The sequence below is a fragment of the Delphinus delphis genome, chromosome 8 (assembly GCF_949987515.2).
Source record: "Delphinus delphis chromosome 8, mDelDel1.2, whole genome shotgun sequence".
Lineage (NCBI taxonomy): Eukaryota > Metazoa > Chordata > Mammalia > Artiodactyla > Delphinidae > Delphinus > Delphinus delphis.
The window spans coordinates 63,110,428-63,126,809 of record NC_082690.1 but is presented as its reverse complement, the minus strand read 5'-3'; the positions used below and the strand labels follow the sequence as shown (position 1 = coordinate 63,126,809).

General features: G+C 43.3%; 1 protein-coding gene across 1 annotated transcript in view; it reads right to left on the bottom strand.

Moving 5' to 3' along the window:
- Positions 1 to 2,736: 2,736 nt before the first annotated feature.
- The window catches only part of SYT9 (synaptotagmin 9), a 183,756-nt gene continuing 170,110 nt past the window's right edge, over positions 2,737 to 16,382 (bottom strand). Inside the window, exon 7 of the mRNA XM_060017302.1 lies at positions 2,737 to 2,861. Coding sequence (XP_059873285.1) covers positions 2,853 to 2,861 — 9 coding nt within the window. The 3' untranslated portion in view covers positions 2,737 to 2,852. The remainder of the gene's footprint in view (positions 2,862 to 16,382) is intronic.

Below are 16,382 nucleotides of genomic sequence, written 5' to 3'. Positions count from 1 at the left end.
CACTAAGTTTTGTAGTGCTTTGTTATGCAGCAATAGATAATTGGGACACCCACCAGGACAGGATGGCCATGAAGATAGCAAGACATTGTCCATATCTACCTTTTGTCAGTCTTGTTGGCTTGAGAGTATGCCTTTCTTCTCTTCATATGAAATGTAGTTCTACTGATGGCCATAAGGACAAAATCATTCCATTTACAGTCATGCTTGTTTGGGCATTTTGAAAACATCCACACTGTGGACACCATTCCTTTCCCTCCCCTCCCCTATTCCTCCTCTGGTCATGCACCAGTGTACTTCCTAGGTATCACATCGCCTGCAAAATGTGCCCAGTTCACTGGCTGGGAAGATGCTTTTGCAGCAACACGCAACCAGGGCAGATCTCCTTGAAGACAAAGGCAGCAAGAGGAATGGGCTGACAGTCAGTGCCAGGTGATTGAGGGAGACAGTTGGTTTCTCCCCATCTCTTGGAACCAGTTTTCCCCAAGGTCTCTTCCAAAGATCTAACCAGGTTATATCCCTTTCCACTGCCATTTCCATTTTTTCAAGGTACTTTAATTTGCTTCTCTATCCTGGAAAAGACAATGGAGAATTACCTTCCCCCCAAGTTCAATGAAACAAGGTTGGAATTTTTCAAAAGGAATATTTACTAGGAAACTAAAGGGAAACCAAACAGAAGGCAAGAGAACAGAGGCAGAGTTGCAGATGGGCTCAAGGAGTTCAAATTTATAACCAGCCTCTGGCCACAGCTGGACTGTTAAAAGCTCTCCAGCACAAGCCACCTGCCTGCCTCACTTTGCCTGCTGGCCCCTACAAAGTCACCTTCTGTTTCATAACAACAAGCCAGTAGCATACTCGTAAGTACCCCAGGGCTGCTAGTTCTCTAGGCAGGAAGATCTTAGCCTGGGGAACAATAGGCACAGCTACCCCAGGATCTCCTACCCAGGCTCCCAGTGCCAGGGACAAGTCAAAGTTTATCGGGATGGCTGCCTGATATCTACTGGGACCAGTCTGGTTTCTCTGGGACCATCCTTCTGGGCTCATCTGCCCGGATCAAGAGATAATATTTATCCTGCTGGCACTAGTCCTTCATGCTTTGGTTCTAAACACTGGTATGATGGAAGATGTCTGAATGCAGAGGAACAGGCAGAGGGAACCTTGGGCAAAGAAGGCTGAATTCTTCTCATGTCAACAGACATAGGCAGAACCTTGGGTTCCCTTTGGATCTTGGAGGTTGAAAGCCAGTCAGAGATGGAAATGGATTAGGCAGGCTGGGGAACACATGAAGCTGGGATATTGTAACACTGCCTCATACAACCAAAGGTCTCCATCCCTTTAAGGTCTGACATTGGGGTAGTTGCTTGTACTGGGTAGCTGTGGCAATAAGAACTTTCTGAAGACCTGCAATGATTGTGCTTCCACACAGTTAGTCCCACATGGAAGTGTTAATTCAAATGAAGATAAATGAGCTTCCCAGGACGGTAAACTACAGTCCAACTCTGGATTCTGCTGCAAAGCGATTGTATGAAAGGGAAATGGTGTCTTGGAGAAATGGTGCAAATGTACGGACGGGGCACCTTACACCTATAATGGGAGAGAGAGGTAACAATACCACCCCCAGGGCATGCTGAGGCCTTTAGTTTCATTTGTATGGAGGCAGAAGCAATGAGGATGAAGAACACAGCTGGCAGTGGGTTGGCTGATGTGGTCACAAAGGAAGCTTATTAATGAATGTGATACCCGGGGAGAGCCCTTGACCTTCACTCCTGCAGGTATTTCCATTCCCCAAGTGCTGTGAAAGTGATGCATGTGTCCAGAAGTGAAAGGAAACCTGTCGGTGGCTGCCCAAGGCTATGCCTCTGGGCTGTTGCACATGGAAATACCCCAAAAGGCACTCAGGCCAAGAAGGCCCAAAAGTTGTGCCTTGAATCAGGGGCCAGCCGTATCATCTCTCCAGGAACTCAGCTCACTCAATGGTACTTCTGTTTCTGAGGCTGTTCCCTCAGTGGACAAATGTACCTGGGAAAGGTATTCCAGAATGCCTATGCCACTGAGATGTATGCCTCTCTAACAGGGATGACAATGACCTTTCATTCTCATTGCCAACACCAGTTGAAAGGAAGTGGCTACTGGCCATCTTGAAAACAGTGTTGGGGATTCTGACTCCTCACATCTGGGTTTAGCAGAAGAGAGGGCCATGATCAACTGGTACTCACTGCCATGTACATGGGAGTAGGCAGAGAATTTGCTGTGAACTAGACCTCTTTGTACTCGATTTTCTCCAGGGTAACAGCTTGTTTATCCTATTACTCTCCTGGGGCTATTCCTTGCAAAGCTGGAGTACTTCTTGGGTGAAATTATTTTCTGGAGACAACTATTAGCTCAGTGGTCGTCCAGTGTGAATTAGAACTGCTTCCTATTTAGCACCTGGATAGATTTGAAAATATTCTGTCCTTCCAGGGCCTTCGAGCAAATAACATCATGTCAGAGTGACATTGCCAGGGCAGCTGCTAAGACCCCATCACCAAGGGCCTTATGTTAATCATTAAGAGTCCTTTAGGTACTCTGAGTACTCTCACTGTATCAGGTGGTTTCTTCCATAGTCCAATCTCAATTCTTGGCCAGAAGAGATGTGCTTCCCCTACAGCACACCACCTTAGGCCACCTGAAGACAGCTGGACTGTTCACATTCAGCAAACCCAATCTGGAAAGAGGGCCAGTTACTGCTGTGGTTACAGCTGAATATTTGGTCACTGGCGTCGTCTAGATGTTGTTGGATGGGAAAAGTTACTGAAGATCTTTGTAAGATGGTTGTCCTACTGTGTTCTTGGCATAAGTGGTCCTCTTACCCACAGTCATCGTTTCTGTAGGAAGAAGAAACAAAAAGAATGCTTTGGTTTTCATCCATATATATATTTTTTTTCCATTATTTTCTTTTTTTAATTGAAGTACAGTTGACTTACAATGTTGTTAATTTTGCTATACAGCAAAGTGATTCAGTTATACATACATACGTATGCATGTGTGCATATATATATACACATATATATACACACATTTGTTTTTAAGTATTCTTTTCCATTATGGTTTATCATAGGATATTGAATATAGTTCTCTGTGCTGTACAGTAGTACTTCGTTGTTTATCCATTCTACACGTAAAAGCTTACATCTGCTAACCCCAACCTCCCACTCCATCCTTCTCCTATCCGCCTCCCCCTTGGCAACCACCAGTCTATTCTCTATGTCTGTGATTCTGTTTCTGTTTCATAGATGGGTTCATTTGTGTCATATTTTAGATTCCACATATAAGTGATATCATATGGTATTTGTCTTTCTCTTTCTGACTTACTTCACTTAGTATGATAATCTCTAGTTGCATCCATGTTGCTGCAAATGGCATTATTTTGTTCTTTTTCATGGCTGAGTAGTATTCCGTTGTATATATGTACCACATCTTCTTTATCCATTCATCTGTTGCTGGACATTTAGGTTGCTTCCATGTAGTGGCTACATAGTAGTGAATAGCACTACTATGAACATAGGTGGCATGTATCTTTTTAAATTACAGTTTTGTCTGGATATGTGCCAGAAGTGGGATTGCTGGATCATACAGTAATTCTATGTTTAGTTCTCTGAGGAACCTCCATACTGTTTTCCACAGTGGCTGTACCAACTTACACTCCCACCAACAGTGCAGGAGGGTTCCCTTCTCTTCACACCCTCTCCAGCATCTGTCATTTGTAGACTTTTTTTTTTAACTTAAAAAAATATATAAATTTATTTATTTATATTGTTAATTTTTGGCTGTGTTGGGTCTTCATTGCTGCGTGTTGGGTCTTCGTTGCTGCGTGTGGGCTTTCTCTAGTTGTGGAGAGCAGGGGCTATTCTTCATTGCGGTGCGCGGCCTTCTCATGGCGGTGGCTTCTCTTACTGCGGAGCACGGGCTCTAGGCACGTGGGCTTCAGTACTTGTGGCATGTGGGCTCAATAGTTGTGGCTCACAGGCTCTAGAGCGCAGGCTCAGTAGTTGTGGCACACGGGCTTAGCTGCTCTGTGGCATGTGGGATCTTCCCAGACCAGGGCTCGAACCCATGTCCCCTGCACTGGGGACACGGGTGAACCCGAATCCACCCTGCTGGTGGATTCTTAATGACTGCGCCACCAGGGAAGTCCCATTTGTAGACTTTTTAATGATGGCCATTCTGATGGGTGTGAGGTGGTACCTCATTGTAGTTTTGATTTGCATTTCTCTAATAATTAGCAACGTTGAGCATCTTTTCATATACCTATTGGCCATCTGTATTTCTTCTTTGGAGAAATATCTATTTAGGTCTTCGGCCCATTTTTCGATTGGGTTGTTTTTGTTGTTGTTTTTGTTGAGTTGTATAAGCTGTTTGTATATTTGGGAAATTAAGCCCTTGTTGGTTGCATCATTTGCAAATATTTTCTCCCAGCCCATAGGTTGTCTTTTTGTTTTGTTGACGGTTTCCTTTGCTATGCAAAAGCTTGTAAGTTTGATCAGATCCCATTTGCTTACTTTTGTTTTTATTTCTACTGCCTTGGGAGACTGACCTAAGAAAACATTGGTACGATTTATGTCAGAGAATGTTTTGTGTATGATCTCTTCTAGGAGTTTTATGGTGTCATGTCTTATGTTTAAGTCTTCAGGCCATTTTGAGTTCAGACAATACTACAAAGCTACAGTAATCAAAACATCACGGTATTGGCACAGACATAATGGATCAATGGAACAGAATAGAGAGCCCAGAAATAAACACACACACCTACGGTCAATTAATCACTGACAAAGGAAGCAAGAATATACAGTGGGAAAAAGAAAGTCTCTTCAGCAAGTGGTGGTGGGAAAGTTGGACAGCTGCATGTAAATCAATGAAGTTAGACCACACCCTCTCACCATACACAAAAATATTTCCTTTTTTTTTAGCACTGAAGTATAGTTGATTTACAATGTTTCAAGTATATAGCAAAGTGACTCAGTTATATATATATACACACACACACACACACACACACACACACACACACACACATGTTCTTTTTCAGATTTTTTTCCATTATAGGTTATTACAATTGAATATAGTTGAATATAGTTCCCTGTGCTAACAGTAGGTCCTTAATGTTTATTTTATATACAATAGTGTATATCTGTCAATCCCAAATTCCCAGTTTATCCCCCTACCCTTCTCCTTTGGTAACCATAAGTTTATTTTCTATGTCTGTCATCCATATATTTTTAATGGGTATCAGACAAATGCCAGGCACTGTGACAGATGCTGGGGATACAGATACCATGAGGAAGACACAAATCCTGCTTTCAAAGAGCTCACAGAGGGAGAGATTACAACGTGAGAAGCTCAACAACAGAGATGTGTGTAAAATGCGTAGGAGCAAAGAGCAGGGAAGGACCAACTTCAAGGGGACTGAGGTCTACAGGGAGGATTCTGAAGATGTCTTGAGCTGGGCCATTTAGGCTGAAGGGGAGGCCGTCAGGAGAGGAGGAGGGAAGGCCACCGTGGGCCGAGGAAGTTGGAGGGACTGTCAGAATTTGGTGTGAGAAGTGGAGCAGGAGGAAGTAAGCCTGGGGAGGGGAGAGTGGTTCTGCGTGGTGTGACACCCCTTCCGTGCTCTCAAGCTGTAAGGGGTGGGCTTTTTCACCGGAGCCCCAGACTTAGAGTGGCAGGATATCTTGTGATTCACACTCAGCCCGGCATTCAAGTTAATTTAAACTCAGGGCATCTTCCAATACAGACTAAGAGTATTAATGCTGCAGTCACAGAGAGAAAGAAAACTGGAGTCACTTCTATGGACATAGCAATAACAAAAAGCAAACATGTAAACCATGGGAGAGCTGCAAACGTTCCCAAACTGGAATGTGTGGACTGCATTTCAAAGGTCAAATGTTCATGTGTGAGGCTATTAGAGAAAGTAATACAAGCCAGAGCATAACTGGTGAAGGTAAAGCCAAGTCTGACGGTGACCCTGGGCTCTGAAGTGTGTGCATGGGTGTGGGTACACCCATACCCCTGGGAGAAGAACATTCTTTTCTGGATGTAGGAGGAAAATGTGAATGGATATTTCCCTTATATTGTGATTCAAATACAACTGTCCCAGATGCTCTGGAGCACCCTCCAGCTGGCTCTGCTTCCCAACCCACCACCCACATCAGGTACTGGTTCCCAGAGCCCCTTCTGCCAGCTGTGAGGCTCATACTGCAGGCCAGCTTGCCAGTCCCTGAATCCTTTCTTATCAGGAAGGCAAACCGTCAACAGGCTCAGCCCCACCAATGAATGCCATGTGGTCTGGAATTAGCTGTGCTGCTATTAGCCAGTGAGGCCATATGCCACACGCCTTCAGGTTTTGATTATCTATAGTGATACGAACTTTACAAATCCTTAGAAGAACCCTCTGAAGTTCTTTATTGAAGGATACAGAGATGTAGAGAGATTAGTTTGCCCAAAGCCATGCTAAGTGTCAGAGTTGGAATTTGAACCCAAGATTTCTAACTACAAAGTTTAAGCTTCACAGTATTTACAATAGCCAAGACATAGAAGCAACCTAAATGTCCATCGACAGATGAATAGATAAAGAAGGTGTGATACACACACAAACACACACACACACACACACACACACACACACACTGGAATACTACTCAGCCTTAAAAAAGAATGAAATAATGCCATTTTCAGCACCATGGATGGGCCTAGAGATTATCATATGAAGTGAATTAAGTCAGAAAGAGAAAGACAAATACCACATAGTATCACTTATATGTGGAATCTAAAATATGACACAAACGAACTTTTCTACGAAACAGAAATGGACTCACAGACACAGAAAACAAAGGAAAGGGGGTGGGGGAGGGATAAACTAGGAGTTTGAGATTAGCAGATACAAACTACTATATATAAAATAGGTAACAATAGGGGCTTCCCTGGTGGCGCAGCGGTTGGGAGTCCGCCTGCCGATGCAGGGGATATGGGTTCGTGCCCCGGTCCGGGAAGATCCCACGTGCCGCGGAGCGGCTGGGCCTGTGAGCCATGGCCGCTGAGCCTGTGCGTCCAGAGCCTGCGCTCCGCCACGGGAGAGGCCACAACAGTGAGAGGCCCGCGTACGCAAAAAAAAAAAAAAAAAAAAGATAACAATAAAGTCCTACTATATAGCACAGGGAACTATAGTATATTCAATATCCTGCAATAAACCATAATGGAAAAGAATATGAAAAAGAATATATATATATATGTATAACTGAATCACTTTGTTGTATACCAGAAACTAGCACAACATTGTAAATCAACTATACGTAAATTTAAAAAATAAAATGAAATAAAAAGTTTAAGGTTTAGCAATTATATCATTCCTAAACGCACTGTGTAAGTTCAGTCTATATATCTGAGCTTCTGCCTTGGTTTTCTAGCTACTCTAAATCTAGCCAGATGAGGTAACTTTAAGAAACCCTAATAAAAGCTAGCAGCATGCCGCAGGTGCTGCATATCCCACTTCAGCTTCCTATCTTCTTATTCCATTTCTCTGGATTCCCCTGGCCAGTGGCCTGCATGTGTATCTCACTTGCCCCCTCAGCTCTATACCCCATTCTTCCCTGTTATGACCTTAGTTTCACCTCTTCGTTTGCACAGTCCCTCCAGACTGCTTTGGGTAGAGCTCTCCCAAAATGCCCAGCCTCAGGCACTACCTCTGTACCTGGTTTGTTATGGCCTTACCTAAGGCCTGCTTAGAGGGCTGGGCTATGACCTCAGCCCATCTTTTAACAGTCCCCATACCCAGGAATACCATCAGCAGAGGCCATGCTGCCAGTGGTCAAATCACAGTACAGCTCCAAACTGACCCCTATAACTGTGCTTTGCTCACTTGGTGAAGTCTCCTTATGTGCTCTTAGCTGGAATCAAGCTCAGCCCCTGGGAATACTGTGGAGCAGCCTACTGGTCTACCCCTTCTTCACCTGGGTGACTTTTCTGGGCCCTGATCCTGCCTGGTCCCAGCATCCTTGTTTTCCTACTCTGGACAGTGCCACTAAGGCCCCAGAACACTTCTTGGTCTGCCAGCCCACAGGATGAAGGGATTAAAGAAGTTTCAACACCTCTGGCAGAGTGGTAAGGTCACTTCTACCAGGAATCTCACAAAAAAAGCTTTTGTAAACAAATTTCTCCCAGGGAAAGTCAGGTAGACAAGACAGGCATAAGAAAAAGCAGTTGCGTTTTTCCAGGAGAAGGACAATTTTGAGTACGCCATGGGTGTATTGTGCTGGGGCTCAGTCCTTTTTGCCTCTCTTGTGGGAGGAAGACTTGAAAAACTCAACCAACCCCCCCAAAATAAGCAAATTACAATCTCTTTCTAAATTCTTGTAACCTAATGAGCTGTTTCTCAGCCCAGATTTCTGTTAAATGAGGTATAAGGAAAGAGTTTTCTGTAGTTCAGAAGAGCAATGACCCGGTAGGAATGGTGGTGGGATGGGGTGGTGGAGACTGTGGCATCAGGGTCGGAGACAGCAGTGGTGGTTCACGGACTGGTGGCTGTCAGGCTGCCTCGCCGCTTCCAGTGCTGGCACCGGGCCCATTTCAGGGGGTAGAAGCAGCAGCGTCCTTGCTATCGGGAAGCGCCAGGGGTTTAGAAGGTATCAGGAACTTCAGTGGCATCAACAAGATGTACTGGTTACAATCTTATCTGAACAGAGGGGATTTTAAGCAAATTCAATTGTTCTGAGACATATGGATTTGATTTGAATTAAATTGAATTGAAACTAAAGATGAGAACTGTCCCAATGAAAACTGTAATGTGAAGTGACATTTCTATCACAAAAATGACAGCTGATGTGAGACAGGCCATTGAGACTGACCCCAAATTAAGAACATGAAAAGATTAAGTAGATCATTAGATAATATCTGCCTGTGAATTGGAAAATGGGTTTTGATTACAGGAAGTATCTAAGGGTTTCGAAATAAGAAGCTTGTCAAAAATTGAAGTGACTCATTACATGATTCAATCTTATTATACTTAATACTGTTAAACTTGTATTTTAAAATTTTATTTTTTAAATAAACAAAAATCTTGGGATTTCATTGACTATTTATTACTTAACACAGCTCTTCAAATATATGAAGAGGGCTTCTCTGGTGGCGCAGTGGTTGAGAGTCCGCCTGCCGATGCAGGGGACACGGGTTCGTGCCCCGGTCCGGGAAGATCTCACGTGCCGCGGAGCGGCTGGGCCCGTGAGCCATGGCCGCTGAGCCCGCGCATCCGGAGCCTGTGCTCCGCAACGGGAGAGGCCACAGCAGTGAGAGGCCCACGTACCGCAAAAAACACAAAACAAAACAAAACAAAAAAACAAATATATGAAGAAACATAATGCCTGGCCCGCTTAGAATCTGATTCTTCCCTTCCCAATTTCCCCAAGGAGGGCATTCTCTAGTCTTCTCTCCCCCTCACATCTTGAAGAATCAGTATGTGAAAGAAAGAAAGCAGTGTGAATGTAACTGCATTTCCAGCCAGGAGATTGGGGCAAAAGATAGAAAATGGAAGCGTCCATCTGGGTAGTAACTACTATCTATTGAGCACTCAAGCACCCTGCTTTGTCCTAAGAGCTTTGCAAACCTCTCATTCAATACTTGTCTCGACCCTCTGGGACAGATGTTACAGTTACTTTTTTTTACAGAGGTAACTGAGTCTGAGAAAGGCCAAACAACAAAGGTTGTAAATGGCAGAGCCAGGATCTGCCATCACGCGTTTATGGATCCAAATGTGTGCTCTTTGGTACTCTGCCCAGGATGGCAAATTATGGCACCTTGAATGCCAGTTCCACTACAGCGCCTTTCTAAGGATTCTCAGCTCAGAAAAGAACTCGGAACAGTCCAGACTTCATAGGAAAGCATGTTAAGATCCATTGTCAGGTCAACCTTGAGGGGAAGGTGGTGAATGGTGACATGTGTGACATGCAGGCTGTTACTGAGAGGGGTTCATCAGACACAAGCAAGAAGCAGGGCTATAAGTGAGGCACCGTTCATAAGATGAGTGTTGTCATGGTTTTTCAGATGAAGGGGCAAGTTAGGGAACTGCCGCAAGGAAAAACTTATTCTACCTGATGAAGTCAAGTAGAGGATTTTGGGGTTGGTTACTCCAGGTTTACATTCAGTACATTTATTAATTAATTGGTTCAACAAGCATTTATTGAGCACCAGGCAAATGTGCTGACCGCTAGAAACAAGAAGATAACCAACGCACACCCTGCTCTTGAAGAGCTCGGTTGTCAATAGATGACTAGAGAACCGAGGATGATGAGCAAGAAGAAAGAGTAAATGAGGTCTTATAGAAGCCTGAGGATGTCTCCCACTGACAATGCAGCTAGCAGAAGCCAACCATAAGAAGAGACTTCCTTTGTTAATGCATAGCTTTGGTGAAATCTCCCTGGGAGGCAGCCCAGGCCCGGTCCCAGGTCTGTGCACAGGTAGCCTACCTTTGTAATTTGGGACTCAGATCTCTGCTAATCTCAGTCACTATAGAGGACTTGAACAGATAATTCTACTCCTGTTATTTGGGAAAGTAACTTTGTAATGCCAGAAAGGTATAGCATACAAGAATAACAAATGAGGAAGTAATGATGCTTTTGTGTTAAGTCATATTTATTTAAGTGTAATAACACAATTTTGCTTCGTTTATGTTATGTTCATGTTTTTAAAGTAAATGCTTAATGAAATAATATAGTAGAAATTTATCAGACTTACGATTTTTAGTGCATATATTTAGGAGAACATAACTTGTTAAATTTATAGTCAATATTCAAATGCTTAGGAAAATCCAATATACTAAATTTATGAATTTGATTTTTAAGATGTTGAAATGCTCAAGGCAATTTAATCTAAATGTATAAGATTTTATTTATTACCATTATAGGAGTTAACAGTCCTTGAGAACAATTCTGTTTAACACCTACTGTGTTAGATATCTGAAGTGTTTCATATAATCACATTTTAAATTTGTGACCTTAGTTTCAAATGTTTAAGGGAAAATAGTCAAATCAATTGCTTAAACAGTGTTTAAATATTAGAAGAATTTTTTGCTAGATTTATAAGGTTTTTTCCCCATTAATTTGAAATATTTAAGAGAATTTGATTAAGTGTGAAATTGGCTTTAGAACTCTAGGGAAATTTAATCTGTCAAATTAATGAGCTAATTGAGAATAAAGCAAAGAACAAGTAAAAATGAGCATTTTAATTTCAAAACAAAATGATTAGATTTATAATCATTGTAACAGTTAACACTAGGTAGGATCTAGTATGTACTGTTTTAAGCATATTGCATATATTAATCTATTTACTCCTCACCACGATTCTTTGAGGTGGGTTCTATTATTATCCCCACTTTATAGATGAGGAAATTGAGGTACAGAGATGTTAAATGACTGCTTTACCAAGTGCTACAGTCCGAATTGTGTACCCTCCAAAATTCATCTTTGCAGATGGGGTCAGAGCAGGTAATCAGGGTCAGATGACATCATGAGGGTGGGGCCTTCATGATGTGATTAGTGTCCTTATAAGATGAGACACCAGAGAGCTCTCTCTGCTTCTCTTTCTTTCTCTCTACCTACCATGTGAGGACACAGTGAGAAAATTGCCACCTGCAATCCAGGAAGAGAGCTTTCACCAGAACCCAATCATGCTGGCACCCTGACCTCTAACTTCCAGCCTCCAGAACTGTGAGAAAATTAATTTCTGTCGTTTTAGGCCCCCAGTCTGTGGTATTTTGTTATGGCAGTCTGAGCTAAGACACCAAGTATATTAGTTTCCTAGGGCTGCCATAACAAAATACCACAAACTGGGTGGCTTAAGTCAACAGAGATTTATTCTCTCACAGTTCTGGAAGCCAGAAGCCTGAAATCAACATGTGAGTGGGGCCATGCTCCCTCTGAAGGCTGTAGGTAAGAATTTCCCCTTGCTTCTTCCTAGCTTCTGGTGGGTACCGGCAACCCTTGGCTCTTTGGCTTACAGCTGCATCACTCCAATTCCTGTCTTTATTATCATGCTGCATTCTCCCTGTGTGTCTCTCTGTGTCTTCACATCGTCTTCTTATAAGGACACTAGTCACTGGATTTCGGTCCCATCATTTGGGGCCCAGTACAACTCCATTTTAACTTAACTACATATATCTACAAAAACTATTTCCAAATAAGGTCACATTCTGAGGTTCTAGGTAGATAGGAATTTGGGGAGGAACACTATTTAACCCAGTATCCCATGTCACCATATTCAGCACATTGATAAACCCAATGTCAGTTCTCAGTCCTCATTTTACTTGACCTATTGGCAACATCTGACAGATATGATCATCCCTTTCTCCTGGAAACAACTGCTTTTCTCTTGTCTTTGGATAGTACAAGTTTCTTACTACTACAATGACTTTCTCTTTCCTATTCTCTGTTGGTTTCTCTTCTTTCCCCTACTTTTTTTTTTTTCCCTACTTTTAAGTGTTGGAATGTCCCAATTTTTAGTCCTTGGGCCTCTTCTCTTCTCCATTTACATCTCAACCACAACTTTACAACTACAGTTTGACCTACCTCTGGAAATCTAGATTTCTGTATCTAACTGCCACTGATGTCTCCCTGTAGATGCATCCAACAGATGCTTCAAATGTAGTAGGTCCAATTCCTGACTGCCCTGCGCAGGGGCTCCACTTGCAGTCTTCCTCAGCTCACTTCATGGCAACTCCATCTTTCCAGTTGCTCAGGCCCCAAACATTGGAATCATCCCTTCGCTTGTCTGTCACACCCTACATCAGGAAATCCTAATAGGTCTCCTTCCAAAATATATCCAGAATGTAACCACTTCTCACCTCTACTGTTTCCATCTAGGTAACAGTGGCAGACTCCTAAAGGTCTCCCCACTTTCACCCTTGCCCTGATATAGTCTATTCCCAGCACAGAACCAGAGGGAACAATTGTAAGCCCAGGCCGTGTCATATCTCTCTTCAAAATGTTGCAATGACTTTCCTGTTCATCTCAGAGTGTGAACCAAAGTCCTTATGAAGATCTACTAGGTTCTTTGTAATTGGGCCCTGCCCACCCTGTGTACCGTCCTGATCTCACTCCTATTACTCTCCCTCTCACTCCCTCTGCAACTCCCACACTGCTCTCCTCACTGTTCCTTGTACGAAGTTCCTTAAGGCCTCAGCGCTGGCTGTTCCCTCAGCCTGCTTTTCCACATGGCTTGCTCACTCATCTCCTTCAGGTATTTGCTCAAATGTAAGAATTCTTCTTGAGACCTACCATTACCTCTATTAAAATTAACCTCCCTTTAAAAAACACAACCAACCAACAAAAAAAAACCATTACCACATTTCTGATTCTCCTTACTTTCTTGTATTTTTTGTAGTACTTATCACCTTCAATATTATATACTGTGTTCATTTACAATGTCTATTTTCTGTTTCTTTCACTAGAATATAAGCTTTATGAGGGCAAAAGTTTTTGTCTATTTCTTTCTCACAGATGTATACCCAGAGTAGTGTGGTACTCAATCAATATTTACTGGACTGATCATTACTTGGACAGAATGGCACAATACGACAAATTATGCAGGAATGCAAAGAGGAATCTTGAAAGATTGCTGAGATAAGCAACCAGCATGGTGATTACAACCATGAAGGAATTCTGAGCTTCCTGTAGGAAACAGTCATGGATCTCCCAATGTGCTTTTAAACTAAGGTGATTCTTTTGCAGAGACATTTATGGAACTGTCTGCCCTTTTGTGTTGCCGCAAATATCATCTGTGATAATGACTGGGAATTTGACTGCATTGATTTAACTCTCATGGGCGTCATCTTGCAGTTGGAGAACTGAGTGCTGGAAGGAAGGTAGAGCTCATTTAGTCCTCAAGAAAAGGGAGCTTCTTTGGCTTTCAGAGCTAGCCCTGGGTTACTTCTATATATTAATAGAACCATATGCCTGTATGTTTGAAAATATGACATGCAGAGTCTTCCTAACAAATCAGCAATCATGTTCCAAGTTGTAAGATAGAAGGAATTGGAATTCTATCCAGCAAGAAATTATTCGACACTGACTTTGTGCCAGGCATTTTGCCAGGTACTGGTTATACAATGATGAATAACAGTCTCTGTCCTCAAGGAGCCGTTGGATGTGCTGCAGGTGACTCATACACAGATAATATCAAGTGACACCAAATGTTAAGTTAGGGGTGGGCCAGGGTACTAGGAGAAGAGAACTCAGACAAGAGACATTTAACTCACAGCGGGACGATCTTCAGAACGCTTCCTGAAGAAGATGACTTCAGGGATGCTTAAAAGATGAGCTGGATCTAGCCAGGCAAAGAGGGGTGGAAAGGACAGCACACACACAAAAAGAAGTGAAAGCAGGAGCAGGGGCCATGGGGTGAATAAAAAGCATGGTGTGGACCACCAATGATTGGGCATGGCCTCAACATAATGCAAGGGGGAGATGAGGAAGGAGTCACAGAGGATTCTGAATGCCAAAATAAAGAACTGGATCTTGTTCTGGACAGAGGGCAGTTACTGAAGGATTTCAAGTACAGGAGGAACACGGTCAGATTTGTGTTTTAGGACTTGGACCCCAGAAGCAGTGTGGAGATTGGATTGGAGAGCACACAAGAGAGTAGGGAAACCAGAGCAAGTGAGCATGTGGGAGCAGCCGAAGCACCCCTCGTGCCTTCGTAGTCCCCATCACCCTGGCAGTGAAGATGGGAAGGAGATAGTGGGTTTCGGCTCCTGAGAGCTCTATTAGGAGCTGGCCCCCAAAGAGGACTAGAGTTTTTAAGTTCAGCGTTTCCTGAAAAGGGACAAATGGAGCTCTGAAAAAGAACAAAGAGCCACAAATGCCAAAGAGATCATGAACGAAGAGCCATATATCTACCCCCAACTGCCCCTAAACATTAGCGCACGGTAAATGGACGCTAGATCACATTAGCGCACAGTAAATGGATGCTAGATCTGTTCACCTCTGAACTTGACTTCGGGATATTACCTTTATGGATGGTGGGCATTTTCTGGCTAAAGAACAAGATCCCAATGTCCTCAAGCTCTCATTTGCCTGACATTGGAGGGAGGTGCACCCAGCCTTCTGCAGGTGTGGGTACCTTGCATTTCTCCTCCGGATGCTTCCACCCACTGTAAGTAGCTGTGTGCAGGCTTCATCTGTCTTAATCCTCCCCCAGGCACGCTCACACCGACCAGTCCCCTCCTGTCTTCTGATCACCACATACTGGAGACTTATCCGTGGACCACAGAGGAAAGCCTCAATCACCACTGTAGCAAAGGTCAACAAGGAGCCCAAATCAGTTAAATACAGTGAATTTAACTGATTCAGACCTCAAGGGGTTCACGGTCAAGGGAGAAGACAGATGTATTTAACAAACTATAAAGCTAGAGGCGGTAAGTGGTCGATGGGAGTCACCATCAAAGTATTAAGGGAACACTTCGTGCTAAGTGGGGTGCAGTTCACAGAAGAGGTGGCACTTAGACTGAACCCTGAGGATTAGGTAGGATTTATACGGTGAGAGTGTAGAGGAACAGTATTCTAGGGCAAGGAAGCATCAGGAGAAAAGGTACAAAATAGAAAATTAATTTGGAAAACATAAATAGGTATGACTATTTACCTAAAAGCTTCCATGTAAGCTTTTGAAGGAGAAAGACTTGGTCAAACCTGGGTTCTCCTTCCTAAGATGAATGGCTTAGAATGAGAAGGAAACGACTGAGGGGCTGCTGAAATCGCTTCCACAGAGCACCTGAGGGAGAGGTGACAGGCACCGGGCGACCTCCTTCTCAGGCACCTGCTGGGGCCAGTCTCACCTGACTGGGTAGTGATGCCGGGATGTGCCTGCCCTGAACCAACTCCTGATTGTGCCGGATGGACACAGCCTCAGGGCACACAGAGCACTGGAGCCAAGGGTGTGGCCAGGTCTACCTAAACCACATGGACACAGAGGGAAGCCAGTGGATCCTCAAGGAAAATGGGGTTGTTTTACCAGAAGAGGAGAGAAGAAACACTGCGTATGAAAAACCCTAAGGGTCCACTTCAGAGCTTTTCCCATTAAGATGACCAGGGAAAATCATGTTCCAATCTGAAGGAATCAAATCTTTGCAGCTACAAAGTTTAGCCTTAGCAGAATACAACATTGAAAAACACATTTGTGGGAAAAAACTCCACAGAATATAACATGACTTCTAAAATGAAAAAGAGTATTCCATTAGCTTTTAGGATTTTTTTTTTTAAATGGGGCTTTCAGTTAATCAGTTTTATTGTATACTGTTCACTGCACATCCTACTGGTTTTGAAAATTATGGTTATATTGAAGCAGATGATTTAGGTGGGGGGAAGAAACAG